Genomic DNA, 27,324 nt, shown 5'->3' with positions numbered 1-27,324 from the left:
GTTACTAAGCGCAGGGCCGCGTTTAGTAACCCGATATTTACCCTGGTTACCATTGTAAAAAAAAAAAAACAGTACATACTTACATTCTGATGTCTGTCACGTCCCCCGCCGTCAGCTTCCTTGCACTGACTGTCACGCCGGCCATAAAGCAGAGCACAGTGCGGGAAGCTGACGGCGGGGGACGTGACAGACATCAGAATGTAAGTATGTACTGTTTTTCTTTTTACTATTACAATGGTAATCAGGGTAAATATCGGGTTACTAAGCGCGGCCCTGCACTTAGTAACCTGATGTTTACCCTGGTTACCCGGGTGCTGCAGGGGGACTTCGGCATCGTTGAAGACAGTTTCAACAATGCCGAAGTCGTTCCCCTGATCGTTGGTCGCTGGAGAGAGCTGTCTGTGTGACAGCTCCCCAGCGACCACACAACGACTTACCAACGATCACGGCCAGGTCGTATGGCTGGTCGTGATCGTTGGTAAATCGTTTAGTGTAACGGTACCTTTATACTGTATTTCCACATACTATCTATTCTTGACACTGGAGTGGCTTAAAAACTTACAAAGTATATGGTTTGAGGTCTGGGATCTGCCAATATGTGGCTAGCTTTCTGACTGTTTTGGATAACATGATACATGACTTTAGGTTTTTTTTGTCTAGTCTCACTTGACTATAGGTCTCCTGATGAGTCACCTTTGGTGAGGATGATGAAACCCGTAGAAATGAGAGGCTTGGAGACTGAGTGTGTATATGTCACCTCACCCTATATACTGAACTGTGGGGTACATGTTTTTTCTATTAGTCACCTACTGACTAGCCTTCAGGGGAGTAAATTATGGGTATAGTTTTACATTTGGAATTAATAAAGTTTAGTTTTATCCTTTTGTCAGCAAACATTAGGAATGACAAGAGACAACCCATTTAAGAAGATTCAATTTTGGTTAAAACTATTCCAACATTATGAACATAAAAAAGGATTCTCCTCTATGTGACATCTCTGACGGTTATTAACAGTTGATTTCCAAGTAAAATATTTCCCACATTAAGAAAATGAAAACGGCATCTCCCCTGTGTGACTGCTCTGATGTCTAACAAGAAGTGCTTTCCATTTAAAATATTTCCCACATTCTGAACATGAAAAAGGTTTCTCTCCTGTGTGGGTTCTTTGGTGTGTAACAAGACTCCCTTTCCGGTTAAAACATTTCCCACATTCTGAACATAAAAAAGTCTTCTCCCCTGTGTGAGTTCTATGGTGACTAACAAGATGCCCTTTCTGGTTAAAACATTTCCCACATTCTGAACATGAAAAAGGCTTCTCCCCTGTGTGGGTTCTTTGGTGTCTAACAAGATTCTCTTTGTGGGTAAAATGTTTTCCACATTCTGAACATGAAAAAGGGTTCTCCCCTGTGTGAGTTCTTTGGTGTCTAACAAGATTCTCTTTGTGGGTAAAATATTTCCCACATTCTGGACATAAAAAAGGCTTCTCCCCCGTGTGAGTTCTCTGGTGACTAACAAAAGTCCCTTTCGGGTTAAAACATTTCCCACATTCTGAACAGAATAAAGGCTTCTCCCCTGTGTGGATTTTTTGATGGATATTAAGATCTATTTTCCGTTTAAAACATTTCTTACATTCTGAACATGAAAAGGGCTTTTCCCCTGTGTGAGTTCTATGGTGACTAACAAGATGCTCTTTCTGGTTAAAACATTTCCCACATTCTGAACATGAGAAAGGCTTCTCCCCTGTGTGGGTTCTTTGGTGTGTAACAAGACTCCCTTTGTGGGTAAAACATTTCCCACATTCTGGACATGAAAAAGGCTTCTCCCCTGTGTGAGTTATTTGGTGTCTAACAAGATTCTCTTTAAGGGTAAAACATTTCCCACATTCTGGACATAAAAAAGGCTTCTCCCCTGTGTGAGTTCTCTGGTGACTAACAAGATGCCCTTTCTGGTTAAAACATTTCCCACATTCTAAACAGGAAAAAGGCTTCGCCCCTGTGTGGATTCTTTGATGTATATCAAGATCTATTTTCCATTTAAAACATATCTTACATTCTGAACATGAAAAAGGCTTTTCCCCTGTGTGAGTTTTACGGTGGTTAACCAAATCTGATTTCTGGATATAACATTTCCCACATTCTGAACAGGAAAAAGGCTTCTCCCCTGTGTGGGTTCTTTGAAGTTTATCAAGATTCCATTTGTAGGTAAAACATTTCCCACATTCTGAACATGAAAAAGGCTTCTCCCCCGTGTGAGTTTCTTGGTGTCTAACAAGAGCCTTTTTGATGGTAAAACATTTCCCACATTCTGAACAAGAAAAAGGCTTCTCACCTGTGTGAGTTCTCTGGTGCATAAAACAATTTGATTTATGGCTAAAATATTTTCCACATTCTGAACATGAAAAAGGCTTCTCCCCTGTGTGAATTCTCTGGTGGCTATCAAAATGTGATTTCTGTTTAAAACATTTCCCACATTCTGAACATGAAAATGACTTCTTTGCTTTAGGAGAAGTTTGTTTTTAATGCCTCTTTTGTGACTTTGATTTTCCTTAGTCGTCAGTAATGAGTCAGAAGATGAGACCTGTTTCATAGGATCAGATGACAGGTCTTTGCTGTGAATGGATGATGATATATCTGGAGTAACAGCAGTCACTTCAGTTGTATCTTGTAGGATCTCAAAATCATCAGATTTAAAAATTGAAGGTGTCAGCTGTCCCTCTGATCTCCTGGTACAGTCATCTGCTAAGATAAAAATATTTTTTAATAAAATATCCTTGAGTTTTATATTATTAAACATTTCTACTTAAACTGTCCATAAAAATGGCAAGCTATGTAAAAAAATATATTTATCAAGATAATGACAGTTCAGACTAATAGAAAACTTTGTTGGATGAACAAGTAGTGCATGGTGTTCAACTGTTCATTCTGCCTCCCAAATATCGAATAAAAAGAAACCAATCAATATTATGTAGGTGAAAATAATACCAATTCTCATCTCACAAAAAACAAGCCCCACTCAGGTCCATCATCTGTCAATGGAAAAACAGAGGTTCCCACACTATTATTGGCTCAAAGGCTGTTGAAAAGCAAGAGTTTCCATAAACCAATCCAGCAAAATCTGCTCTCACTTGAGTCTTGCAGTGTGCTCAAACAACATTAAGGATCCTTGTATTTAGCAATATTATAGTGAGAAGAATCCACTTAATTTGCGGTGTCTCCTGGAGCACAATCTGGGCACTATGTGCTGGGTAATAAAATGGCAAATTATAATTTTCACTCTCCAACATCCACTGCTCATCGGAACCCGACGTACCGTGTAACGAGGGGATTCCGGAGCACAACGCTTCCTGTGACCCCCGACCTCATTGAGCCCTGATTGGTTAAGGTGCTGATGACGTCAGCATCACACTAGCCAATCAGACAAATCACTAGGAAAGTTTGTTATAGCAATGAATTTTCCCGGGTAATCTGCCTCATAAAAACGTTGTTTCTCCTCAGATCTCCTGTCAGTGAGAGATTAGAGGACAAACAGTGTTAGAAGAGCTGCTGGCAACAGCTGTGAGTCAGCGATCTTGTTATAAAGTAAAAAAAAAACAGACAAGGCAGGTTAGGGTTAGTGTTGGGGCTAAAGTTAGGGTTAATGTTAGGCTAAAGTTAGGGTTACTGTTAGGTTTACTGTTAGGCTAAATGTAGGGTTGCTGTTAGACTAAAGTTAGGTTTGCTGTTAGGTTTACTGTTAGGCTAAATTTAGGGTAGCTGTTAGGCTAAAGTTAGGATTACTCTTAGGCTAAAGTTAGGGTTACTGTTAGGCTAAAGTTAGGGTTTATTCTAAAGTTAGGGTTAGGCTAAAGAATTAGGCTTTTCTCATTTTTCCTCACCTACTGTATTCTCACCCATCCCTTGTACATTGTGAGCTTTCGCGGGCAGGGTCCTCTCTCCTCCTGTACCAGTTATGACTTTTCTTGTATTGTTTAAAATTATTGTACTTGTTTTTATTATGTATACCCCTCCATACATGTAAAAAGCCATGGAATAAATGGCGCTATAACAATAAATAATAATAATTATAATAATAATTATCTTCCAATAATTTGGTCACGTCACATCAGAGTTTTCTATTCCCGGCAAAAGAAAAACGAATAAAATGGCCCATCAGTATTATAGTGCAGAGGAGGTATATGCACTTTTATGTTCTGACAGCGAACAAAGTGCAGTGCCAGATGGAGATGTGGATTTTGAGGGCTTTAGTAGCAACGACAGTGATAGCTCAGAAATGAGCAGTGATTCTAGTCCATCCTCACACACAAGGACCAGTACAACAAGAAGGGCAAATGTGAAATGTCCCCAACTCAGGGAACAATGCCCAGTACTAGCGTTGTCCCTAGTGCTCGTGAATTGGCGCACACCAATATCCTAGGGGCTTTGCCTCTGCATTTCCCAGATGGGAGGCTTCGGATTCGGCTACTCCATTCATCTCTAATTTTAATGCCATTCCTGGTATAAATGTGGAGGTGGAAAATTTTGGACCAGCTTATTTTTTTAATTTGTTTCTGACAGATAGCTTGCTAGAGCATACTGTCCTACAAACAAAATTATATGTGTCCCAATTAATCAGGCAGAATCCATTATCCTATTATGCTAGGTCAAATTTATGGACACCAACTAATGTCCTAGAAATTAAAAAAAAATTAGGACTTACATTCGCTATAGGGCTTGTTAAAAAAACGGGCATTCGGTCCTATTGGTCCAACTGCCCTGTTCAAGCCAATGTTTTCTGCTGTTCTTCCTAGGACCAGTTATGAAATGCTCATGAGATTTCGGCATTTTATTGACAATAGTCAATGCCTGCCATATGGGGGGTGTGGATCTTGTAGACCAGGTTCTACAGCCATACCAGGTATCAAGAAAATCATACAACCTGGTATAGAAAGTTAGTCATTTATTTGTTTCAGGTGGCCACATGTAATTCTTTTGTGTCATGCAAAAAAGCCGGAAATGCAGATACCGTATTTTCCGGCGTATAAGATGACTTTTTAACCCCTGAAAATCTTCTTAAAAGTCGGGGGTCGTCTTATACACCGGGAATCGTCTTGTAAGCCGGGTGTATATGGTGGGTGGGTGGGGGGTAGGGGCACCCGATGACAGAGGGGGTGTCTCACAGGAAAGTGTGAGTGGAGTATGCCCCATTACCTCACATTGTAGCTGCAGCCAGCGTCAGCGTGGGGTGCTGGGGAGCGGCGGCGGCTGCTCCTCTTTGTGCCGAGATCTTGGGACGAGATCTGAATCTGAGCATGCGCCGCCCCCAGCGGCCATTTTCCCGGAGGCCACCGCATCGCAGCAATGGAGCTGCCGGCGCCTCCGGACTTTCAGGAGATGCGGGAGGAGCCCCAACTGACTCTGTGGGAAGATACGCCGCCGCTGCCGCCCCACAGCACAGAGCCCCGATGCTGTACGAAGAGGAGCCGCCGCCCCACAGCACAGAGCCCCGATGCTTTACGAAGAGGAACTGCCGCCCCACAGCACCCACGCGGCACAAAGAGGAGCAGCCGCCGCCGCTCCCCAGCACCCCACGCTGACGCTGGCTGCAGCTACAATGTGAGGTAATGGGGCATACTCCACTCACACTTTCCTGTGAGACGCCCCCTCCGTCATCGGGACCACTCCCCCCCCAAAAAGGCACATTAGTCACCGGCCCTATAAGACGACATACAGCGTATAAGACCACCCCCGACTTTTAAGAAGATTTTATATTTTAACTGGAAAAGTTGGGGGGTCGTCTTATACGCCGGAAAATACGGTACTTTCTTTAATTATCAGGAAAAGGTTATTGAAATTCTTGTTTTTGAAAATGTCCCCGCCAATCCTTTAGAATCTGAAGATGTCAGAAGACTCGCTGAGTGACATTTTATTGCCCTCATTCCAGCAACTGAAACAGGAAATAACCCCCAGAGAAGATGTTGTGTATGTTCCAAGAGAGGAATGAGGCATGATACCCGCTATTATTGCCCACAGTGCCCATCATTGCCGGCCTTATGCCTCCATGACCGATTTAAAATCTTCCACACAGAACCACGTTTTTAAACTGTTTTGACATTCAAGCATTTAGTTTATTTAGTGACAGACACATGTGAGTAGAGCTGACTTAACAATTTCCGGGAGTAGCTGGGGGGGGGATGTCTCCAGAGACACAAGCTGGGCACAATATATTGGGCACTACAATGAAATTTTTGCAATTTTTGCTCTAAAACTTCCACTACATGTTTCTGGAAATCATCTATGTAGTAAACATGGTCACTATATCCAAAGATGAATTCCCAGAGGGGTGTCATTTCCAAAACGGGGTCACTTCAGGAGGGATTCGGTTGTTCTGGCACTTTGCGGCTCTCCAAAGTGCCATAACAGCAGAATCTCCCGTGAAGTGACCCCATTTTGGAAATGACACCCCTCTGCGAATTCATCTATGGGTGTAGTGACCATTTACCTATCTACCTATTTTCCAATGTAAGATCTGGGGTTAAAACAACATTTTAGTGGTTAAAATGTAATTATTTTTTATTCACTGCCCAATGGTATAATTTTCTATGGAACAGCTGTGGTGTCAGTTTGCTCACTGTACCACTAGAAAAATTCATTCAGGGAAGTATTTTGTGAAATGCAGTTACTTTTGGGGGCTTATGCTGTTCTGGCACCTCAGGGGATCTGACAATGTGACATGTCATTGACAAACAATTCCAGCAAAATCTGCTGTCCAATATGGCGCTCCTTCCCTTCCAAGATCTGCCACGCGGGGTATAGGTGTGCTCAGGAGAAATTGCACAACAAATTGCATGGAGCAATTTCTCCTGTTACCCTTACAAAAATGCAAAATATGGAGCTAAAAAGATTGATTTGTGAAAAATTTAATTTTTTTTATTTCCACGGCTCTACATTATAAACTTCTGTGAAACACCTCTGGGTTCATGGTGCTCAATACACATCCAGATAAGTTCCCTAAGAGGTCAAGTTTCCAAAATGGTGTCACTTGTGGGGTGTTTCCACTGTTTAGGCACATCAGGGGCTCTCCAAAAGCAACATGGCAAACGCAAATTATTCCAACATATTTTACATTAAAAAAGTCAAATGGCATGTCTTCCCTTCCGAGCTCTGCCGTGCACCCAAACAGTAGATTTCCCCCACATATGCGGTATCGGGTGCTCAGGAAAAATTGCAAAACAAAAGGTATAGTCCATTTTATCCTGTTACCCTTATGAAAGTAAAAAAATTAGGTCTAAAGGAACATTTTTGTGAAAGAAAACTAAATGTTTATTTTTTACTTCCACTTTGTATTCATTCCTGTGAAGCACCTGAAGGGTTAATAAACTTCTTGAATGTGGTTTTGAGCACCTTGAGGGGTGTAGTTTTTAGAATGGTGTTACTTTTGAGTATTTTCTGTCATATTGACCCCCCAAACTCACCTCAAACGTGATGTGGTCCCTAAAAAAATGGTTTAGTAAATTTTTTTGTAAAATTGGAAATTGCTAGTCACCTTTTAACCCCTTCATGACCCAGCCTATTTTGACCTTAAAGACCTTGCCGTTTTTTGCAATTCTGACCAGTGTCCCTTTATGAGGTAATAACTCAGGAACGCTTCAACGGATCCTAGCGGTTCTGAGATTGTTTTTTCGTGACATATTGGGCTTCATGTTAGTGGTAAATTTAGGTCAATAAATTCTGCATTTATTTGTGATAAACACGGAAATTTGGCGAAAATTTTGAAAATTTCGCAATTTTCACATTTTGAATTTTTATTCTGTTAAACCAGAGAGATATGTGACACAAAATAGTTAATAAATAACATTTCCCACATGTTTACTTTACATCAGCACAATTTTGGAAACAAAATTTTTTTTTGTTAGGAAGTTATAAGGGTTAAAATTTGACCAGCGATTTGTCATTTTTACAACGAAATTTACAAAACCATTTTTTTTAGGGACCACCTCACATTTGAAGTCAGTTTGAGGGGTCTATATGGCTGAAAATACCCAAAAGTGACACCATTCTAAAAACTGCACCCCTCAAGGTACTCAAAACCACATTCAAGAAGTTTATTAACCCTTCAGGTGCTTCACAGCAGCAGAAGCAACATGGAAGGAAAAAATGAACATTTAACTTTTTAGTCACAAAAATTATCTTTTAGCAACAATTTTTTTATTTTCCCAATGGTAAAAGGAGAAACTGAACCACGAAAGTTGTTGTCCAATTTGTCCTGAGTACGCTGATACCTCATATGTGGGGGTAAACCACTGTTTGGGCGCACGGCAGGGCTTGGAAGGGAAGGAGCGCCATTTAACTTTTTGAATCAAAAATTGGCTCCACTCTTTAGCGGACACCATGTCACGTTTGGAGAGCCCCCGTGTGCCTAAAAATTGGAGCTCCCCCACAAATGACCCCATTTTGGAAACTAGACGCCCCAAGGAACTTATCTAGATGCATAGTGAGCACTTTGAACCCCCAGGTGCTTCACAAATTGATCCGTAAAAATGAAAAAGTACTTTTTTTTCACAAAAAAATTCTTTTAGCCTCAATTTTTTCATTTTCACATGGGCAACAGGATAAAATGGATCCTAAAATGTGTTGGGCAATTTCTCCTGAGTACACCAATACCTCACATGTGGGGGTAAACCACTGTTTGGGCACATGGTAAGGCTCGGAAGGGAAGGAGCGCCATTTGACTTTTTGAATGAAAAATTATTTCCATCGTTAGCGGACACCATGTCGCGTTTGGATAGCTCCTGTGTGCCTAAACATTGGCGCTCCCCCACAAGTGACCCCATTTTGGAAACTAGACCCCCCAAGGAACTTATTTAGATGCCTAGTGAGCACTTTAAACCCTCAGGTGCTTCACAAATTGATCTGTAAAAATGAAAAAGTACTTTTTTTTCACAAAAAAATTATTTTCGCCTCAATTTTTTCATTTTCACATGGGCAGTAGGATAAAATGGATCATAAAATTTGTTGGGCAATTTCTCCCGAGTACGCCGATACCTCATATGTGGGGGTAAACCACTGTTTGGGCACACGGCAGGGCTCGGAAGGGAAGGCGCGCCATTTGACTTTTTGAATGGAAAATTAGCTCCAATTGTTAGCGGACACCATGTCGCGTTTGGAGAGCCCCCTGTGTGCCTAAACATTGGAGCTCCCCCACAAGTGACCCCATTTTGGAAACTAGACCCCCCAAGGAACTTATCTAGATGCATATTGAGCACTTTAAACCCCCAGGTGCTTCACAGAAGTTTATAACGCAGAGCCATGAAAATAAAAAATAATTTTTCTTTCCTCAAAAATGATTTTTTAGCCTGGAATTTCCTATTTTGCCAAGGATAATGGGAGAAATTGGACCCCAAATATTGTTGTCCAGTTTGTCCTGAGTACGCTGATACCCCATATGTGGGGGTAAACCACTGTTTGGGCGCACGGCAGGGCTCGGAAGGGATGGCACGCCATTTGGCTTTTTAAATGGAAAATTAGCTCCAATCATTAGCGGACACCATGTCACGTTTGGAGAGCCCCTGTGTGCTTAAACATTGGAGATCCCCCAGAAATGACACCATTTTGGAAACTAGACCCCCAAAGGAACTAATCTAGATGTGTGGTGAGGACTTTGAACCCCCAAGTGCTTCACAGAAGTTTATAACGCAGAGCCATGAAAATAAAAAAAAAAATTATTTTCTCAAAAATGATCTTTTAGCCTGCAATTTTTTATTTTCCCAAGGGTAACAGGAGAAATTTGACCCCAAAAGTTGTTGTCCAGTTTCTCCTGAGTACGCTGATACCCCATATGTGGGGGTAAATCACTGTTTGGGCACATGCCGGGGCTCGGAAGTGAAGTAGTGACGTTTTGAAATGCAGACTTTGATGGAATGCTCTGTGGGCGTCACGTTGCGTTTGCAGAGCCCCTGATGTGGCTTAACAGTAGAAACCCCCCACAAGTGACCCCATTTTGGAAACTAGACCCCCAAAGGAACTTATCTAGATGTGTGGTGAGCACTTTGAACCCCCAAGTGCTTCATAGAAGTTTATAATGCAGAGCCGTGAAAATAATAAATACGTTTTCTTTCCTCAAAAATAATTATTTAGCCCAGAATTTTTTAATTTTCCCAAGGGTAACAGGAGAAATTTGACCCCAAAAGTTGTTGTCCAGTTTCTCCTGAGTACGGTGATACCCCATATGTGGGGGTAAACTACTGTTTGGGCACATGCCGGGGCTTGGAATTGAAGTAGTGACGTTTTGAAATGCAGACTTTGATGGAATGCTCTGCGGGCGTCACGTTGCGTTTGCAGAGCCCCTGATGTGCCTAAACAGTAGAAACCCCCCACAAGTGACCCCATTTTGGAAACTAGACCCTGAAAGGAACTTATCTAGATGTGTGGTGAGCACTTTGAACCCCCAAGTGCTTCATAGAAGTTTATAATGCAGAGCCGTGAAAATAATAAATACGTTTTCTTTCCTCAAAAATAATTATTTAGCCCAGAATTTTTTATTTTCCCAAGGGTTACAGGAGAAATTGGACCCCAAAAGTTGTTGTCCAGTTTCTCCTGAGTACGCTGATACCCCATATGTGGGGGTAAACCACTGTTTGGGCACACGTCGGGGCTCAGAAGGGAAGTAGTGACTTTTGAAATGCAGACTTTGATGGAATGGTCTGCGGGTGTCACGTTGCGTTTGCAGAGCCCCTGGTGTGCCTAAACAGTAGAGACCCCCCACAAGTGACCCCATTTTAGAAACTAGACCCCCCAAGGAACTTATCTAGATATGTGGTGAGCACTTTGAACCCCCAAGTGCTTCACAGACGTTTACAACGCAGAGCCGTGAAAATAAAAAATCATTTTTCTTTCCTCAAAAATTATGTTTTAGCAAGCATTTTTTTAGATTCACAAGGGTAACAGGAGAAATTGGACCCCAGTAATTGTTGCGCAGTTTGTCCTGAGTATGCTGGTACCCCATATGTGGGGGTAAACCACTGTTTGGGCACACGTCAGGGCTCGGAAGTGAGGGAGCACCATTTGACTTTTTGAATACGAGATTGGCTGGAATCAATGGTGGCGCCATGTTGCGTTTGCAGACCCCTGATGTGCCTAAACAGTGGTAACCCCTCAATTCTAACTCCAACACTAACCCCAACACACCCCTAACCCTAATCCCAACTGTAGCCATAATCCTAATCACAACCCTAACCCCAACACACCCCTAACCACAACCCTAACCCCAACACACCCCTAACCCTAACCACAACCCTAATTCCAACCCTAACCCTAAGGCCATGTGCCCACGTTGCGGATTCGTGTGAGATATTTCCGCACCATTTTTGAAAAATCTGCGGGTAAAAGGCACTGTGTTTTACCTGCGGATTTTCCGCGGATTTCCAGTGTTTTTTGTGCGGATTTCACCTGCGGATTCCTATTGAGGAACAGGTGTAAAACGCTGCGGAATCCGCACAAAGAATTGACATGCTGCGGAAAATACAACGCAGCGTTCCCGCGCGGTATTTTCCGCACCATGGGCACAGCGGATTTGGTTTTTCATATGTTTACATGGTACTGTAAACCTGATGGAACACTGCTGCGGATCCGCAGCCAAATCCGCACCGTGTGCACATGGCCTAATTCTAAAGGTATGTGCACACGCTGCGGATCCGCAGCAGTTTCCCATGAGTGTACAGTTCAATGTAAACCTATGGGAAACAAAAATCGCTGTGCACATGCTGCGGAAAAACTGCACGGAAACGCAGCGGTTTACATTCCGCAGCATGTCACTTCTTTGTGCGGATTCCGCAGCGGTTTTACAACTGCTCCAATAGAAAATCGCAATTGTAAAACCGCAGTGAAATGCGCAGAAAAAAACGCGGTAAATCCGCCATAAATCCGCAGCGGTTTAGCACTGCGGATTTATCAAATCCGCAGCGGAAAAATCCGCAGAGGACCAGAATACGTGTGCACATTCCTAACCCTAACCCTAACCCTAGCCCTAACCCTACCCCTAACCCTACCCCTAACCCTAACCCTACCCCTAACCCTACCCCTAACCCTAACCCTAACCCTAGCCCTAACCCTAACCCTAACCCTACCCCTAACCCTAACCCTACCCCTAACCCTAACCCTATTCTAACATTAGTGGAAAAAAAAAATTTCTTTATTTTTTTATTGTCCCTACCTATGGGGGTGACAAAGGGGGGGGGTCATTTATTATTTTTTTTATTTTGATCACTGAGATAGATTATATCTCAGTGATCAAAATGCACTTTGGAACGAATCTGCCGGCCGGCAGATTCGGCGGGCGCACTGCGCATGCGCCCGCCATTTTGGAAGATGGCGGCGCCCGGGAGAAGATGGACGGGACCACGGCTGGATCGGTAAGTATGATAGGGTGGGGGGGGACCACGGGGGGGGGGATCGGAGCACGGGGGGGGGAATCGGAGCGCGGGAGGGGTGGAACAGAGCGCGGGGGGCGTGGAACGGAGCACGGGGGGGCTGGAATGGAGCACGGGGGGGTGGAACGGAGCACGGGGGGGGTGGATCGGAGTGCAGGGGGGGTGATTGGAGCACGGGGGGGTGATTGGAGCACGGGGGGAGCGGACACGAGCACGGGGGGGAGCGGAGCACTGGACGGAGGGGAGCCGGAGCAGTGTACCGGCCAGATCGGGGGGGTGGGGGGGCGATCGGAGGGGTGGGGTGGGGGCACACTAGTATTTCCAGCCATGGCCGATGATATTTCAGCATCGGCCATGGCTGGATTGTAATATTTCACCCGTTATAATGGGTGAAATATTACAAATCGCTCTGATTGGCAGTTTCACTTTCAACAGCCAATCAGAGCGATCGTAGCCACGAGGGGGTGAAGCCACCCCCCCTGGGCTAAACTACCACTCCCCCTGTCCCTGCAGATCGGGTGAAATGGGAGTTAACCCTTTCACCCGATCTGCAGGGACGCGATCTTTCCATGACGCCGCATAGGCGTCATGGGTCGGAATGGCACCGACTTTCATGACGCCTACGTGGCGTCAAAGGTCGGGAAGGGGTTAACCCTTATAACTTCCTAACAAAAAAAATTGTTTCCAAAATTGTGCTGATGTAAAGTAGACATTTTGGAAATGTTATTTATTAGCTATTTTGTGTGATATAACTCTCTGATTTAAGAACATGAAATATTTAAATTTTGAAAATTGATAAATTTTCGCCAAATTTCCTTTTTTTAACAAATAAATGGAAGTTCTATCAGAGAAATTTTACCACTATCATAAAGTACAATATGTCACAAGAAAACAATCTCAGAATCACCAGGATTCATTGAAGTGTTAGAGTTATGACCTCATAAATAAATACTGGTCAGAATTGAAAAAATTGGCCCGGTCACGAAGGCAAAAACAGGTGTGAAAGGGTTAATATTTTGTTGCACAACCTTTTGAGGCAATCACTGCAATCAAACGATTCCTGTAACTGTCAATGGGACTTCTGCACCTCTCGACAGGTATTTTGGCCACTCCTCAAGAGCAAACTGCTCCCGTTGTCTCGTGTCTGAAGGTTGCCTTTTCCAGATGTTTCAGCTCCTTCCAAAGATGCTCAATAGGATTTAGGTCAGGGCTCATAGAAGGCCACTTCAGAATAGTCCAATGTTTTCCTCTTCCATCATGGATGATTTTAGCTGTGTGTTTTGGGTCATTATCCTTTTGCAAGACCAATGACCTGCGACTGAGACCAAGCTTTCTGACACTAGGCAGCACATTTCTCTCTAAAACTCATTGATAGTCTTGAGATTTCATTGTACCCTGCAGATTCTAGACACCCTGTGCCAGATGCAGCAAAGCAGCCCCAGAACATAACAGAGCCTCCTCCATGTTTCACAGTAGGGACAGTGTTCTTTTCTTGATATGCTTCATTTTTCCGCCTGTGAACATAGAGCTGATGTGCCTTGCCAAAAAGTTCCATTTTTGTCTCATCTGTCCATAGGACATTCTCTCAGAAGCTTTGTGGCTTGTCAACATGTAGTATGGCAAATTTCAGTCTGGCTTTTTTATGATTTTTTTTTCAACAATGGTGTCCTCCTTGGTCGTCTCCCATGAAGTCCACTTTGGCTCATACAACGACAGATGGTGCGATCTGACACTGATGTTCCTTGAGCTTGAAGTTCACCTTTAATCTGTTTAGAAGCTTTTCTGGCTCTTTTGTTACTATTCTTATTATCCATCTCTTTGATTTGTCATCAATTTTCCTCCTGCGGCCACATCCAGGGAGGTTGGCTACAGTCCCATGGATATTACATTTCTGAATAATATGTGCAACTGTAGTCACAGGAACATCAAGCTGCTTGGAGATGTCTTATAACTTTTACCTTTAACATGTTTGTCTATCATTTTTTTTAATCTCCTGAGACAACTCTTTCCTTCGCTTCCTCTGGTCCATGTTGAGAGTGATACCATGTCACCACTCAGCACAGTGAGTATATGTAGCCCTACATACTGGCCGCTCACTGATTCCAAGATTGTAGACATCTGTGATGCTAGTTAGTGGTCACACCGGGACTTAACATGTCCCTTTTGTCACATTATTTTCAGGGGTACCATCATTTCTGTCCAGGTCTATTTCATGAGTTTTAATTTTTTTTAATTCTGTGGAAGAATGGTTGAACAGCAATGTATGACTTTCATTTGTTCATTTTTATAGATCTTTTATTTCTTATTACTTTTGTCAGATTCAAGTTATTTCTGTGACCATTGTGGGTTTTTCTGTCATTAAACTAGGGGTACCAACAATTTTGACCACATATGTATAGATTATAACCCTCAGTGAATCTATATATATATTATTGTCTAAGGTCCACTTCCGTCTGTTTGTCTGTCTGTCTGTCACGGAAATTCCGCGTAGCCGATTGGTCCCAGCCATGAATTGGCCCCTCCCTCCTCCCCTGCAGTCAGTGCCCCCTCCATACTCCCCCCAGTCAGCGCCCACATAGCGTTAAACGGACTGCCTTACACCGCGGCATACCGCAGTGTAAGGAAGTCCGTTAACGCTGCCATTAACCCTCTGTGTGACCAACTTTTTACTATTGATGCTGCCTATGCAGCATCAATAGTAAAAACATATAATGTTAAAAATAATTAAAAAAAATAAAAAATCATTATATACTCACCCTCCGACGGCCCCCGGATCGAGCCCAGGCCTTTCCCGCTCCTCGCGCGCTGCTCCGGTCTCCAGAATGCATTGTGGCAATGACCGGAGATGACGTAGCAGTCTCAAGAGACCGCTACATTGTCACGTGTTATTGCCGCAATGCATCCTTGGGACCTGAGTGGCGCGCGAGGAGCGCGAAAAGGCCTGGGCTCGATCCGGGGGCCGTCAGAGGATGAGTATATAACCATTTTTTATTTTAATTCTTTTTTTTTAACAGGGATATGGTGCCCACATTGCTATATACTGCGTGGGCTGTGTAATATACTACGTGGGCTGTGCTATATACTACGTGGGCTGTGCTATATACTACGTGGCTGTACAATATACTACGTGGGCTGTGCAATATACAATATGGGCTGTGCAATATACTACGTGGCTGTGCAATATAATATGTGGCTGTGCAATATACTACGTGGCTGTGTTATATACAGCGTGGCCTATGTTATATACTGCGTGGGCTGTTATATACTACGTGGGCTGTGCAATATACTATGTGGCTGTGCTATATACTACGTTGGTGTGTAATATACTGCCTGAGCTGTGTAATATACTACATGGCTGTGCTATATACTGCATGGGCTGTGCTATATACTACGTGGGCTGTGCTATATACTATGTGGGCTGTGCAATATACTACGTGGCTGTGCAAGTAAACCTATAAACAAAGTACAAGACAGACCTCAAAGTATAAACAAATACCAAACTTTTATTAGAAATACAATTAAAAGAGAACACCATTGATGGTGATATATACCAGTGATAAAAGCACCATAGACCTGAGGTATGTGTTATACACGTAATCCTTCCTGCCACATATATAGTACACATATATCATACCATAGTCAATTGCGCCAAGAGGCTTACCCTGACAATGACCGGCGATAATGTAACCCCAAAGTGGCGAAATATATAACAACCAAAATTATAGCTGCCTTACCTCAGATCTAATGGTGCCACGTGGCTGTGCAATATACTACGTGGACTGTGCAATATACTATGTGGGCTGTGCAATATACTACGTGGCTGTGCAATATACTACGTGGGCTGTGCTACATACTAGGAGGGCTGTGCTATATACTACGTGCTTGTGCAATATACTACGTGGGCTGTGCAATATACTAAATGGCTGTGTAATATACTATGTGGCTGTGCAATATACTACGTAGGCTGTGTTATGCTACTTGGCTGTGCTATATACTACGTGGGCTGTGTCATACACTATGTGGGCTGTTCTATATACTACGTGGCTGTGTAATATACTGCGTGGGCTGTGTTATATACTATGTGGCTGTGCAATATACTACGTGGGCAGTATTCTGCTACTTGGCTGTGCAATATACTACGTGGCTGTGCTATATACTATGTGGGCTGTGTTACATACTGTGTGGGCTATGCTATATACAACGTGGCTGCTATATACTACATGGCTGTGTAATATACTACGTGGGCTGTGCTACATACTACGTGACTGCAATAAACTACGTGGCTGTGTTATATACTACGTGGCTGTGCTATATACTACGTGGCTGTGCAATATACTACGTGGGTTGGGTTATACACTATGTGGGCTATGTTATACACTACGTGGGCTATGTTATACACTACATGGGCTGTGTTATATTCTGCGTGGGCTGTTATATACTACGTGACCTGTGTTATATGCTACGTGACTGTTATATGCTATGTGGGCTGTTATATACTACTTTGCTGTGCTATATACTACGTGGCTGTGCTATATAGTCCGTGGGCTGTGCTATATACTGCGTGGGCTGTGTTATATACTATGGGTGCTGTGCAATATACTACGTGGCTGTGAAATTTACTACGTTGCTGTGCTATATACTACGTGGCTGTGCTATATACTACGTGGCTGCTATATACTATGTGGGCTGTTATATGCTATGTGGCTGTGTTATATGGTACGTGGGCTGTTATATACTACGTGGCTGTGCTATATACTACGTAGGCTGTGTTATATGCAGTGTGAGCTGTTGTATGCTACGTCGGCTGTTATATACTACGTGGCTGTGCTATATACTACGTGGCTGGCTGCAAACAATCAGCGACAGTCACAGTCCAGCTGCAAATTAGCACGAGATTTGAACCACGATTCACTAATTGGTCGCGCCCGGCCAGCCGAATCCTGTGTATTCATTGTATTATTCTAAAATCTTCATAAATAAACTACATACATATTCTAGAAGACCCGATGCATTAGAATCGGGCCATCATCTAGATAATTTATAAAATGGAATCACTTTATAAGGATTTCTGTCATTTAGTCATATTAGGGCTCCTGCATATGGTGTGTCCAATGTCATCTGGGATCTGTTCCTGCTGTCCAGCTGGAGTAATCTGCTCCCTACTTCAGCCAATTGGAAAGTACCACACCCTACTAAAGCTCAAAGCTAGTGTTGAGCGATACCATCCGATACTTGAAAGTATCGGTATCGGATAGTATCGGCCGATACCCGAAAAGTATCGGATATCGCCGATACCGATATCCGATACCAATACAAGTCAATGGGACATCAAGTATCGGAAGGTATCCTGATGGATCCCAGGGTCTGAAGGAGAGGAAACTCTCCTTCAGGCCCTGGGATCCATAGTGAGGTGTAAAATAAAGAATTAAAATAAAAAATATTGTTATATTCACCTCTCCGGCGGCCCCTGGAACATCACCGCGAGGAACCGGCGTCCGGCAGGCTTCTTTGTTCAAAATGAGCGCCTTTAGGACCTGCGGAATGACGTTGTGGCTTCTGATTGGTCGCGTGCCGCCCATGTGACCGCCACGCGACCAATCAGAAGCCGCGACGTCATTCCACAGGTCCTAAAGGCGCTCATTCTAGGAATTTATCTGAGGAATGACGTCGCGGCTTCTGATTGGTCGCGTGGCGGTCACATGGGCGGCACGCGACCAATCAGAAGCCGCGACGTCATTCCGCAGGTCCTAAAGGCGCTCATTTTGAACAAAGAAGCCTGCCGGACGCCGGTGACTCGCGGTGATGTTCCAGGGGCCGCCGGAGAGGTGAATATAACAATATTTTTTATTTTAATTCTTTATTTTACACCTCCAATACCGATACCCGATACCACAAAAATATCGGATCTCGGTATCGGAATTCCGATACCGCAAGTATCGGCCGATACCCGATACTTGCGGTATCTGAATGCTCAACACTACTCAAAGCACATGGCCGGAATCTGCCAGAAACAGCGTTGTTCTCCTCTGGTTCAGTCCTCTGTGCTCAGCTTGTGGCTTGTGTATTTGTTTCCTGTTGTGACCGTGGCCCGTTTACTGACTACTCTTGTGTCTTCTGATTCTGTATTCTGTCCTTCTGGTTCTGACCCAGCTACCTGACTATTCTTCTTGCCATCTAATACCACAGAATAGTAGGTAACACCATGGTCCAAGCCCAGGGGTCCCAGTGTAAGTCCAGATCCATGTAATGGTGTTAAAGGGCGATGAGCAAGGCGATCCTTGGGATATGGAAAGCAGAGAAGATAGTGCCAAGCATGTTCATGGTGGAGATCTTTTGAGCTGCCAGTTGACCACGAACATTGCTCCCAATACGTTGTGTCTGCAAACTATTCCAGCTAGATCTGCATTCAAACAGCTAAATGGCTCCTTCCCTTCTGAACACTGCCGTGTGCCCATAGAGTAGTGTATAATCGTATGTAGGGTATTGTGAGAAGCTGGAAAATAATTTGTAAGATCCATTTGTTTTCTATTATCCTTTGTGAATAATTCCAGAGTTATCACCACATAAAGTGACACACGTCAGATTGTACAAATGGGGCCGGATTAAGAACACAAAACTGGCTGCAGGAAGAGGTTAAATCAGAGGATTCTGGACACTACTGTAATCAAAAACTGCAAAAACTGACTATAGACAATAACATCTACTGAAATTTTCAAACTGAACAGTCTCCATCAGTAATAAATGAGCAGCTAGTGGTGAAACCTCTCTGGGGGAATTAGAGCACGGGGCTCGGTGACTTCACAATCTAAAATATCGGAAGCTCCAATATTTTCTGTCAGATGAGTTTCAAGAAGAAATATTACACATTTAAAGAGAACTGTGTATAATAGTGCAGAGCGGAGATGTCTTAAAGGGAACCTGTCAGCAGGATTGTGCTCAGTGACTACAGACACTATCAGGTCGGTGCCGTTATACTGATTACACCGATACCTGGTGATGAAATCCGTCTTGTGGTTAATGTTTAATCTATTTGTAGTTTTCAGTTAATGAGATTCTCGTGCTCTGGGGCGGGGCTGTGGGTGGGGTTTTATGTGGTGCTCTGGGGCGGGGCTGTGGGCGGGGCTTTATGTGGTGCTCTGGGGTGGGGCTGTGGGTGGGGCTTTGTGGTGCTCTGGGGCGGGGCTGTGGTCGGAGCTTTATGTGGTGTTGTAGGTGGGCTTTATGTGGTGCTCTGAAAAAAAAATTACATCCAGCAAAATGTCACCGGTGATGGCGGTGCCTGCGCAGTAGCATCTAAAATTAAGAGAGAGATTCTACTGGACAGGCGCCGCTGGTTGCATTTTGCTGGATGTAATTTTTTTTCTAAGCCTCCCAATAGCCACAATATTATAGGCATTATCACCAATAATATCAACACTATTATATGCATTATGTAAAAACGGGGTCATTACAAAAACCCACTCAACTAACCAGGGCACAAAAACTGATGAATATCAATAACCACAAAAGAGAATCCAGTATAGCGAGCCAATATTAAAAAGTACAGCCTTTATTAAACTAAACTCAACAAAGTTAATGCATAAATGATACAAAGTTAATCCACATAAAGAATCAGGTCACTACTTAACCATAATGGGGAGATATACCAACATTAGCCCGATGTACAACCTATGTATACAGTGGTCCCACTATGTATACAGACACATGGGGACACATAGGGTAGAGTATTAATATATTGGGGCACATACAGGATATTACTAATAAATGGGGGCACACAGGTGACATTACTAATATATGGGGGCATGTAGGAGACATTACTAATATATGGGGGCACACAGGTGACATTACTAATATATGGGAACACATAGGGGAGAGTACTGATATATGGGGGCACATAGGGGACATTAGTAATACATGGGGCACATAGGGGACATTACTAACATGGGGACACAGGGGAGAGTACTAATATATGGAGCACATAGGGGACATTACTAATATATGGGGAAACAGGGGCGAATACTAATATATGGGGGCACATAGGGGACATTACTAATATATGGGAACACATAGGGGAGAGTACTAATATATAGGGGCACATAGGGGACATTACTAATATATGGGGGCACACAGGTGACATTACTAATATATGGGAACACATAGGGGAGAGTACTGATATATGAGGGGACATAGGGGACATTAGTAATACATGGGGCACATAGGGGACATTACTAACATGGTGACACAGGGGAGAGTACTAATATATGGAGCACATAGGGGACATTACTAATATATGGGGAAACAGGGGCGAATACTAATATATGGGGGCACATAGGGGACATTACTAATATATGGGAACACATAGGGGAGAGTACTAATATATAGGGGCACATAGGGGACATTACTAATATATGGGGGCACAGGTGACATTACTAATATATGGGGACACATAGGAGAAAAAAAAAGAACATACACTGAGTATGGATCAAGCCAGAAAAGAAAAACGGATATCAGGGAATAAATAGAATAAATCACTTTTATTATGTGCAACAAGCGGTAACCAACATTTTCTATATTTAATATTAAAAATATGTATATGTATATTCATAAAATACGCTTTTTTTAATATTTATACGTGCACATGTCAAAAGACATATAACAATAATCTGTACTAGGCAGGTCAAATAATAGATAATAACTGGACACCCCACAAAGAATTAGTAAGTATAAAAATAGTATAGTCAAATGGAAATAAGATATATATACAAAAAAAAAATATATATATAAAAGGGATATATCTAAAAACCAGGAATATATATATATATATATATATATATATATATATATATATATATATAGGTAAGTATAAAAACCAGGTAGGTGTTAAAACAAAATAAATAAAAAATATATGTGAAGAAAGGAATGATATGAAGATTGATATATATATATATATAAAAAAAATATATATAATATAAATCAATATATGTATTAAAACTAATAATATATCAAATCATGTAATATCAATCATATACTGTGATACTAGTGGAAGGTGCTATGTGCTGGTAATAAAGTGCTATTGACATGTAACGTGTGCACAATAAAAATCAGAGAAAGTGCCATGTGCTAATATATATACTGTACAATCTGGTTCCAAGTAAGTACCCAATGAGGCCTCCTTCAATAATAATAATAATAAGGAGACTGCTTAATAGATATAAAATCCACTCTTACTTACATATATGGACAAGTGGGGTATGTGTATCCAGGACCGCCTGTATGGGACTGTGTGCACCCCGACGCGCATAGGATAGAGTACTAATACCCTAAATGACTATCGTCCTGTAGCCTTAACATCGCATGCTATGAAGGCCTTGGAAAGATTAGTTCTTGCTCACTTAAGACCGAGGGTTAACGCTCTTATCGATCCCCTTCAGTTTGCCTACCGACATAGATTGGGGGTGGACGATGCTATTCTTTCTCTGTTACATAGGGTACATTCATTTCTGGAGACTGACGGAACCACGGTGCGAGCGATGTTCTTTGATTTCTTGAGTGCATTTAATTCCCTGCAGCCACCTTTACTACACAAAAAGATGACTGATATGAAGGTTGAGGAGGGGATGAGAAATTGGATAACTGACTACCTATCAGATCGGCCACAGTTTGTACAGATGGGAGCAGTGGTGTCAAGCAGATTATTGAGCAGTGTAGGTGCCCCCCAGGGAACGGTGCTTGCACCCTTTCTATTCACACTGTATACATCAGACTTTCAGTATAAATCTGATCTTTGCCACCTTCAGAAATTTTCGGATGACTCTGTGGTTGTGGGATGTATTAGGGAAGATCGGGGGATGAGGAATATAGAAGGGTGGTGTTGAATTTCGTTGACTGGTGCAATGGTAACTATCTACAACTAAATGTTAAGAAAACCAAGGAGTTGGTGGCCAACTATAGCAGGATAAAGATGGAATGCTTACCGATCACTATTGCTGGTCAGGAGGTAGAGCAGGTGGAGAGTTACAAATATTTGGGGGTCCATTTGGATAGCAAACTGGACTGGAGATGCCACTCAGAGTCTGTCTACAAGAAGGGGATGAGCAGATTGTATTTCCTAAGGAAACTGAGGTCTTTAAGGCTATGTTCACACATTGCGGATTTTGCTGCGGATCCGCAGTGGATTTGACCGCTGCGGATCTGCAGCAGTTTCCCATGAGTTTACAGTACAATGGGAAACAAAAAACGCTGTGCACATGCTGCGGAAAAAAACGCACGGAAACGCAGCGGATTACATTCCGCAGCATGTCACTTCTTTTCTGTGGATTTTCACCTGCTCCAATAGGAAACTGCAGATGAAAATCCGCAGAAGAAACCGCAGTAAAAAACGCGATAAATCCGCAGTAAAAACCGCAACGGGTTTTCACTGCGGATTTTGGAATTCTGCTGCGGAAAAATCCACAGTGGAATCCGCAAAGTGTGAACTTATCCTTAATGTGTGCAGCAAAATGTTAGAAATGTTCTACCAGTCGGTGGTGGCAAGTGCCATCTTTTTTGCAATCATATGCTGGGGTAGTAGTGTGCGGGCCTCTGATGCTAATACGCTGAATAAGCTTATCAAAAAGGCAAGCTCTGCTGTCGGCTGCAATCTGGGCTCTCTTGAGGAGGTAGTGGAGAGAAGAACCCTGAGAAAGTGTATGGCAATTATGAACAATTATGCACATCCACTATATGAGCTATTCATGAGACAGAAGAGCACCTTCAGTAACCGGCTAATACTTCTGAGGTGTAAGAAGGAAAAATTTAGGAAATCGTTTGTGCCAACTGCTATGGGGATGTACAACAATAACATTAGGGTTAAATCATAAAGGTGAATGTCTACTTATTTCTCTACATTTCAGTTCACCCGCTGTGTATGTCCTATTCTAATGTATAATGTCCTTCTGTCAACAAACTGTCATGTCAACTAAGTAATTCATTTTATGATTTTTATGATGTAAGTTGTGCTGCTGTGATACCATAATTTCCCACGGGATCAATAAAGTGTATCGTATCGTATTGTAATATATAGGGGCACATAGGGGACATTACTAATATATGGAGGCACAGAGGTGACATTACTAATAATGCATATGGGGACACATAGGGTAGAGTACTAATATATGGGGGCACGTAGGAGACATTACTAATATATGGGGCACACAAGTGACATTACTAATGTATGCGAACACATAGGGGAGAGTACTAATATATGGGAGCACATAGGGGACATTACTAATATATGGGGACACAGGGGAGAATACTAATATATGGGGGCACATAGGGGACATTACTAATATATAGGGACACATAGGGGAGAGTACTAATATATGGGGGCACGTAGGAGACATTACTAATATATGGGGCACACAAGTGACATTACTAATGTATGCGAACACATAGGGGAGAGTACTAATATATGGGAGCACATAGGGGACATTACTAATATATGGGGACACAGGGGAGAATACTAATATATGGGGGTACAGAGGTGACATTACTAACATATGGGAACACATAGGGGAGAGCTTATATTTTGGGGCACACAGGGGACATTACTAATATATGGGGACACAGGGGAGAGTACTAATATATGGGAACACATAGGGGACATTACTAATATATTGGGACACATAGGGGACATTACTAATATATGGGGGCACACAGGGGACATTACTAATATATGGGGGCACATAGGGGAGAGTACTAATATATGGGGGCACAGAGGTGACATTACTAATATATGGGGACACATAGGGGAGAACTTATATTTGGGGGCACACAGGGGACATTACTAATATATGGGGACACAGGGGAGAGTACTAATATATGGGAACACATAGGGGACATTACTAATATATTGGGGCATACAGGGGCCAGTAGTGATATATGGGGGCACACAGGGCACATTACTAATAAATGGGGGCACACAGGGACCAGGGGTAATATATGGGGGCATACGGGCCAGTACTAATATATGGGGACACACAGGGGACATTACTAAAATATGGGAGCACACAGGGGACATTACTAATATATGGGAGCACACAGGGGACGTTACTAATATATGGGAGCACACAGGGGCCAGTAGTAATATAATGGGGCACACAGGGGCCAGTAGTAACATATGGGGGCACACAGGAGCCAGTAGTAATATATGGACCATGAAATCAATGGTGCCATATAAATAATAATAATAATAATAATAATAATAATAGTAGTAGTATATGGGCACTGGACTATGGGATGGAGGATAATCAGTTAGCTACTATGCCCGGGCAGTGCCGGGCCGGGCTCTTAAGCTAGTGTGTGTATATATATATATATATATATATATATATAGGTTAATATATATCTCCATTGGTTAATAAGTTTGATTTCCATTGATGATTTTTGTGTGATTTTGTTGAATATATATATATATATATATATATATATATTCAACAAAATCACACAAAAATCATCAATGGAAATCAAACTTATTAACCAATGGAGGCCTGAATTTGGAGCGATACTCAAAATCAAAGTGGAAAATCAAATTACAGGCTGATCCAACTTCAGTGGAAATTCATCAAAACAAGGAAATGATGTTCAGTAGTGTGTGTGTCTGGCCTCCACGTGCCTGTATGACCTCCCTACAATTCCTGATGCGGCGGATGGTCTGAGTGATCGCCTCCCAGACCTGGACTAAAGCATCAGCCAACTCATGAACAGTCTGTGGTGCAACGTGACGTTGGTGGATGGAGAGATACATGATGTCTCAGATGTGTTCAATCGGATTCAGGTCTGGGGATCGGACGGGCCAGTCCATAGCTTCAATGCCTTCATCTTGCAGGAACTGCTGACACACTCCAGCCACAAGAGGTCTGGCATTGTCCTGCATTAGGAGGAACCCAGGACCAACCGCACCAGCATATGGTCTCACAAGGGGTCTGAGGATCTCATCTCGGTACCTAATGGCAGTCAGGCTACCTCTAGCAAGCACATGGAGGGCTGTGCGACCCTCCAAATAAATACCACCCCACACCATTACTGATCCACTGCCAAACCGGTCATGCTGAAGGATGTTGCAGGCAGCAGATCACCACGGCGTCTCCAGACTGTCACAGTGCTCAGTGTGAACCTGCTTTCATTTGTGAAGAGCACAGGGCGCCAGTGGCGAATTTGCCAATCCTGGTGTTGTGTGGCAAATGCCGAGCATCCTGCACGGTGTTGGGCTGTGAGCACAACCCCCATCTGTGGACGTTGGGCACTCAGACCTTCCTCATGGAGTCGGTTTCTAGCTGTTTGTGCAGACACATGCACATTTGTGGCCTGCTGGAGGTCATTTTGCAGGGCTCTGGCAGTGCTCCTCCTGTTCCTCCTTGCACAAAGGCTGAGGTAGCGGTCCTGCTGCTGGGTTGTTGCCTTCCTACCGCCCCCTCCACGTCTCCTGGTGTACTGGCCTGTCTCCTGGTAGCGCCTCCAGCCTCTGGACACTATGCTGACAGACAAAGCAAACCTTCTTGCCACAGCTCACACTGATGTGCCATTCTGGATGAGCTGCACTACCTAAGCCACTTGTGTGGGCTGTAGAGTCCGTCTCGTGCTACCACGAGTGTGAAAGCACAACCAACATTCAAAAGTGGCCAAAACATCAGCCAGAAAGCATTGGTACTGAGATGTGGTCTGTGGTCCCCACCTGCAGAACCACTCCTTTATGGAGGGTGTCTTGATAATTGCCAATAATTTCCATCTGTTGTCTATTCCATTTGCACAACAGCATGTGAAATTGATTTTCAAACAGTGTTGCTTCCTAAGTGGACAGTTTGATTTCACAGAAGTTTGATTTACTTGGAGTTATATTCTGTTGTTTAAATGTTCCCTTTATTTTTTGAGTATATACAGTACAGACCAGAAGTTTGGACACACCTTCTCATTTAAAGATTTTTCTGTATGTTCATGACTATGAAAATTGTAAATTCACACTGAAGGCATCAAAACTATGAATTAACACATGTGAAATTATATACTTAAAAAAGTGTGAAACAACTGAAAATATGTCTTATATTCTAGGTTCTTCAAAGTAGCCACCTTTTGCTTTGATGACTGCTTTGCACACTCTTGGCATTCTCTTGATGAACTTCAAGAGGTAGTCACCAGGAATGGTTTTCACTTCACAGGTGTGCCCCAAAAAAACCAAAATATAGTAGGAATTAGTAAATCAAAGTACGTACATATAATCCCTTTAAAACTTCATTTTTAATTTATACAATATAAAACCCAGACCCAGAATAAAAGAGCTTGGTTAGATACCATATATGATAAAGAAAAAAATATATCACCAAATTAACCACCTATTAAAGTCCTAAATAAATCCTACTGCTCACACCTGCCTTGCTATGGAGGCTGGCACCCTAAGAAATTATTTTTGACGCCCCCGCTCAACGCAGGCTATCCCTCTCTTCCCTACAATATCCCTCTCAATATAGGTGGGAAAACAATATAGTTAAGAGCAGTGGTGAAGAAAGAAACAAACTATAAATAGATAAATAAATCACCATTTAGGCCTTAAAAGGCACCTCCAGATAGCATAATAACGATCCCAACACACTGCATAACTTATGCACATGATAACTCATGATATCAACCAATATTCCAGTCCACGGACGACTGTCATTGTCCCAGACCTATCATTGGACATATAGTCAATTCCACAACAAAACAAAGTCCATTCAAGGCCGAACCTCTGCCAAAAAGACTTTCTTGGTACTGCTGCTCCTATAATCCTTTGCAAATGGAAACAATATTTCGATATTTCGATATGATCATAATCTATTTCCTTATCTTACTGTGCTATTGTGTACATTCGCGATCATTTCCCTTCCGGATACACATAGTACTCTCTGCGC

General features: G+C 42.8%; 1 protein-coding gene across 2 annotated transcripts; it reads right to left on the bottom strand.

Annotated features, from left to right (window-relative positions):
* Positions 1-1,011: 1,011 nt before the first annotated feature.
* Positions 1,012-27,324, bottom strand: LOC138667367 (zinc finger protein 84-like). 2 transcript variants are annotated; one of them, XM_069755591.1, is made up of 2 exons: positions 27,265-27,324; positions 1,012-2,735 (listed from the first exon to the last, which is right to left on the bottom strand). In XM_069755591.1, the coding sequence occupies exon 2, from the start codon at positions 2,348-2,350 to the stop codon at positions 1,043-1,045; it is 1,308 nt and encodes a 435-aa protein (XP_069611692.1). In that variant the 5' UTR covers positions 2,351-2,735; positions 27,265-27,324; the 3' UTR covers positions 1,012-1,042. The 2 variants fall into 2 exon arrangements, with proteins under 2 accessions (XP_069611692.1, XP_069611693.1); XM_069755592.1 differs by having other exon boundaries at positions 1,012-2,738; positions 27,265-27,322.

Source organism: Ranitomeya imitator, chromosome 2, assembly GCF_032444005.1.
Source record: "Ranitomeya imitator isolate aRanImi1 chromosome 2, aRanImi1.pri, whole genome shotgun sequence".
Taxonomy (NCBI): domain Eukaryota; kingdom Metazoa; phylum Chordata; class Amphibia; order Anura; family Dendrobatidae; genus Ranitomeya; species Ranitomeya imitator.
This window is presented reverse-complemented; position numbering and strand designations above follow the sequence as displayed.

Coding starts and splice junctions, on each gene's coding strand:
- LOC138667367 (XM_069755591.1), bottom strand. CDS start 2,350: ATGCACCAGAGAACTCACACAGGTGAGAAGCCTTTTTCTTGTTCAGAA.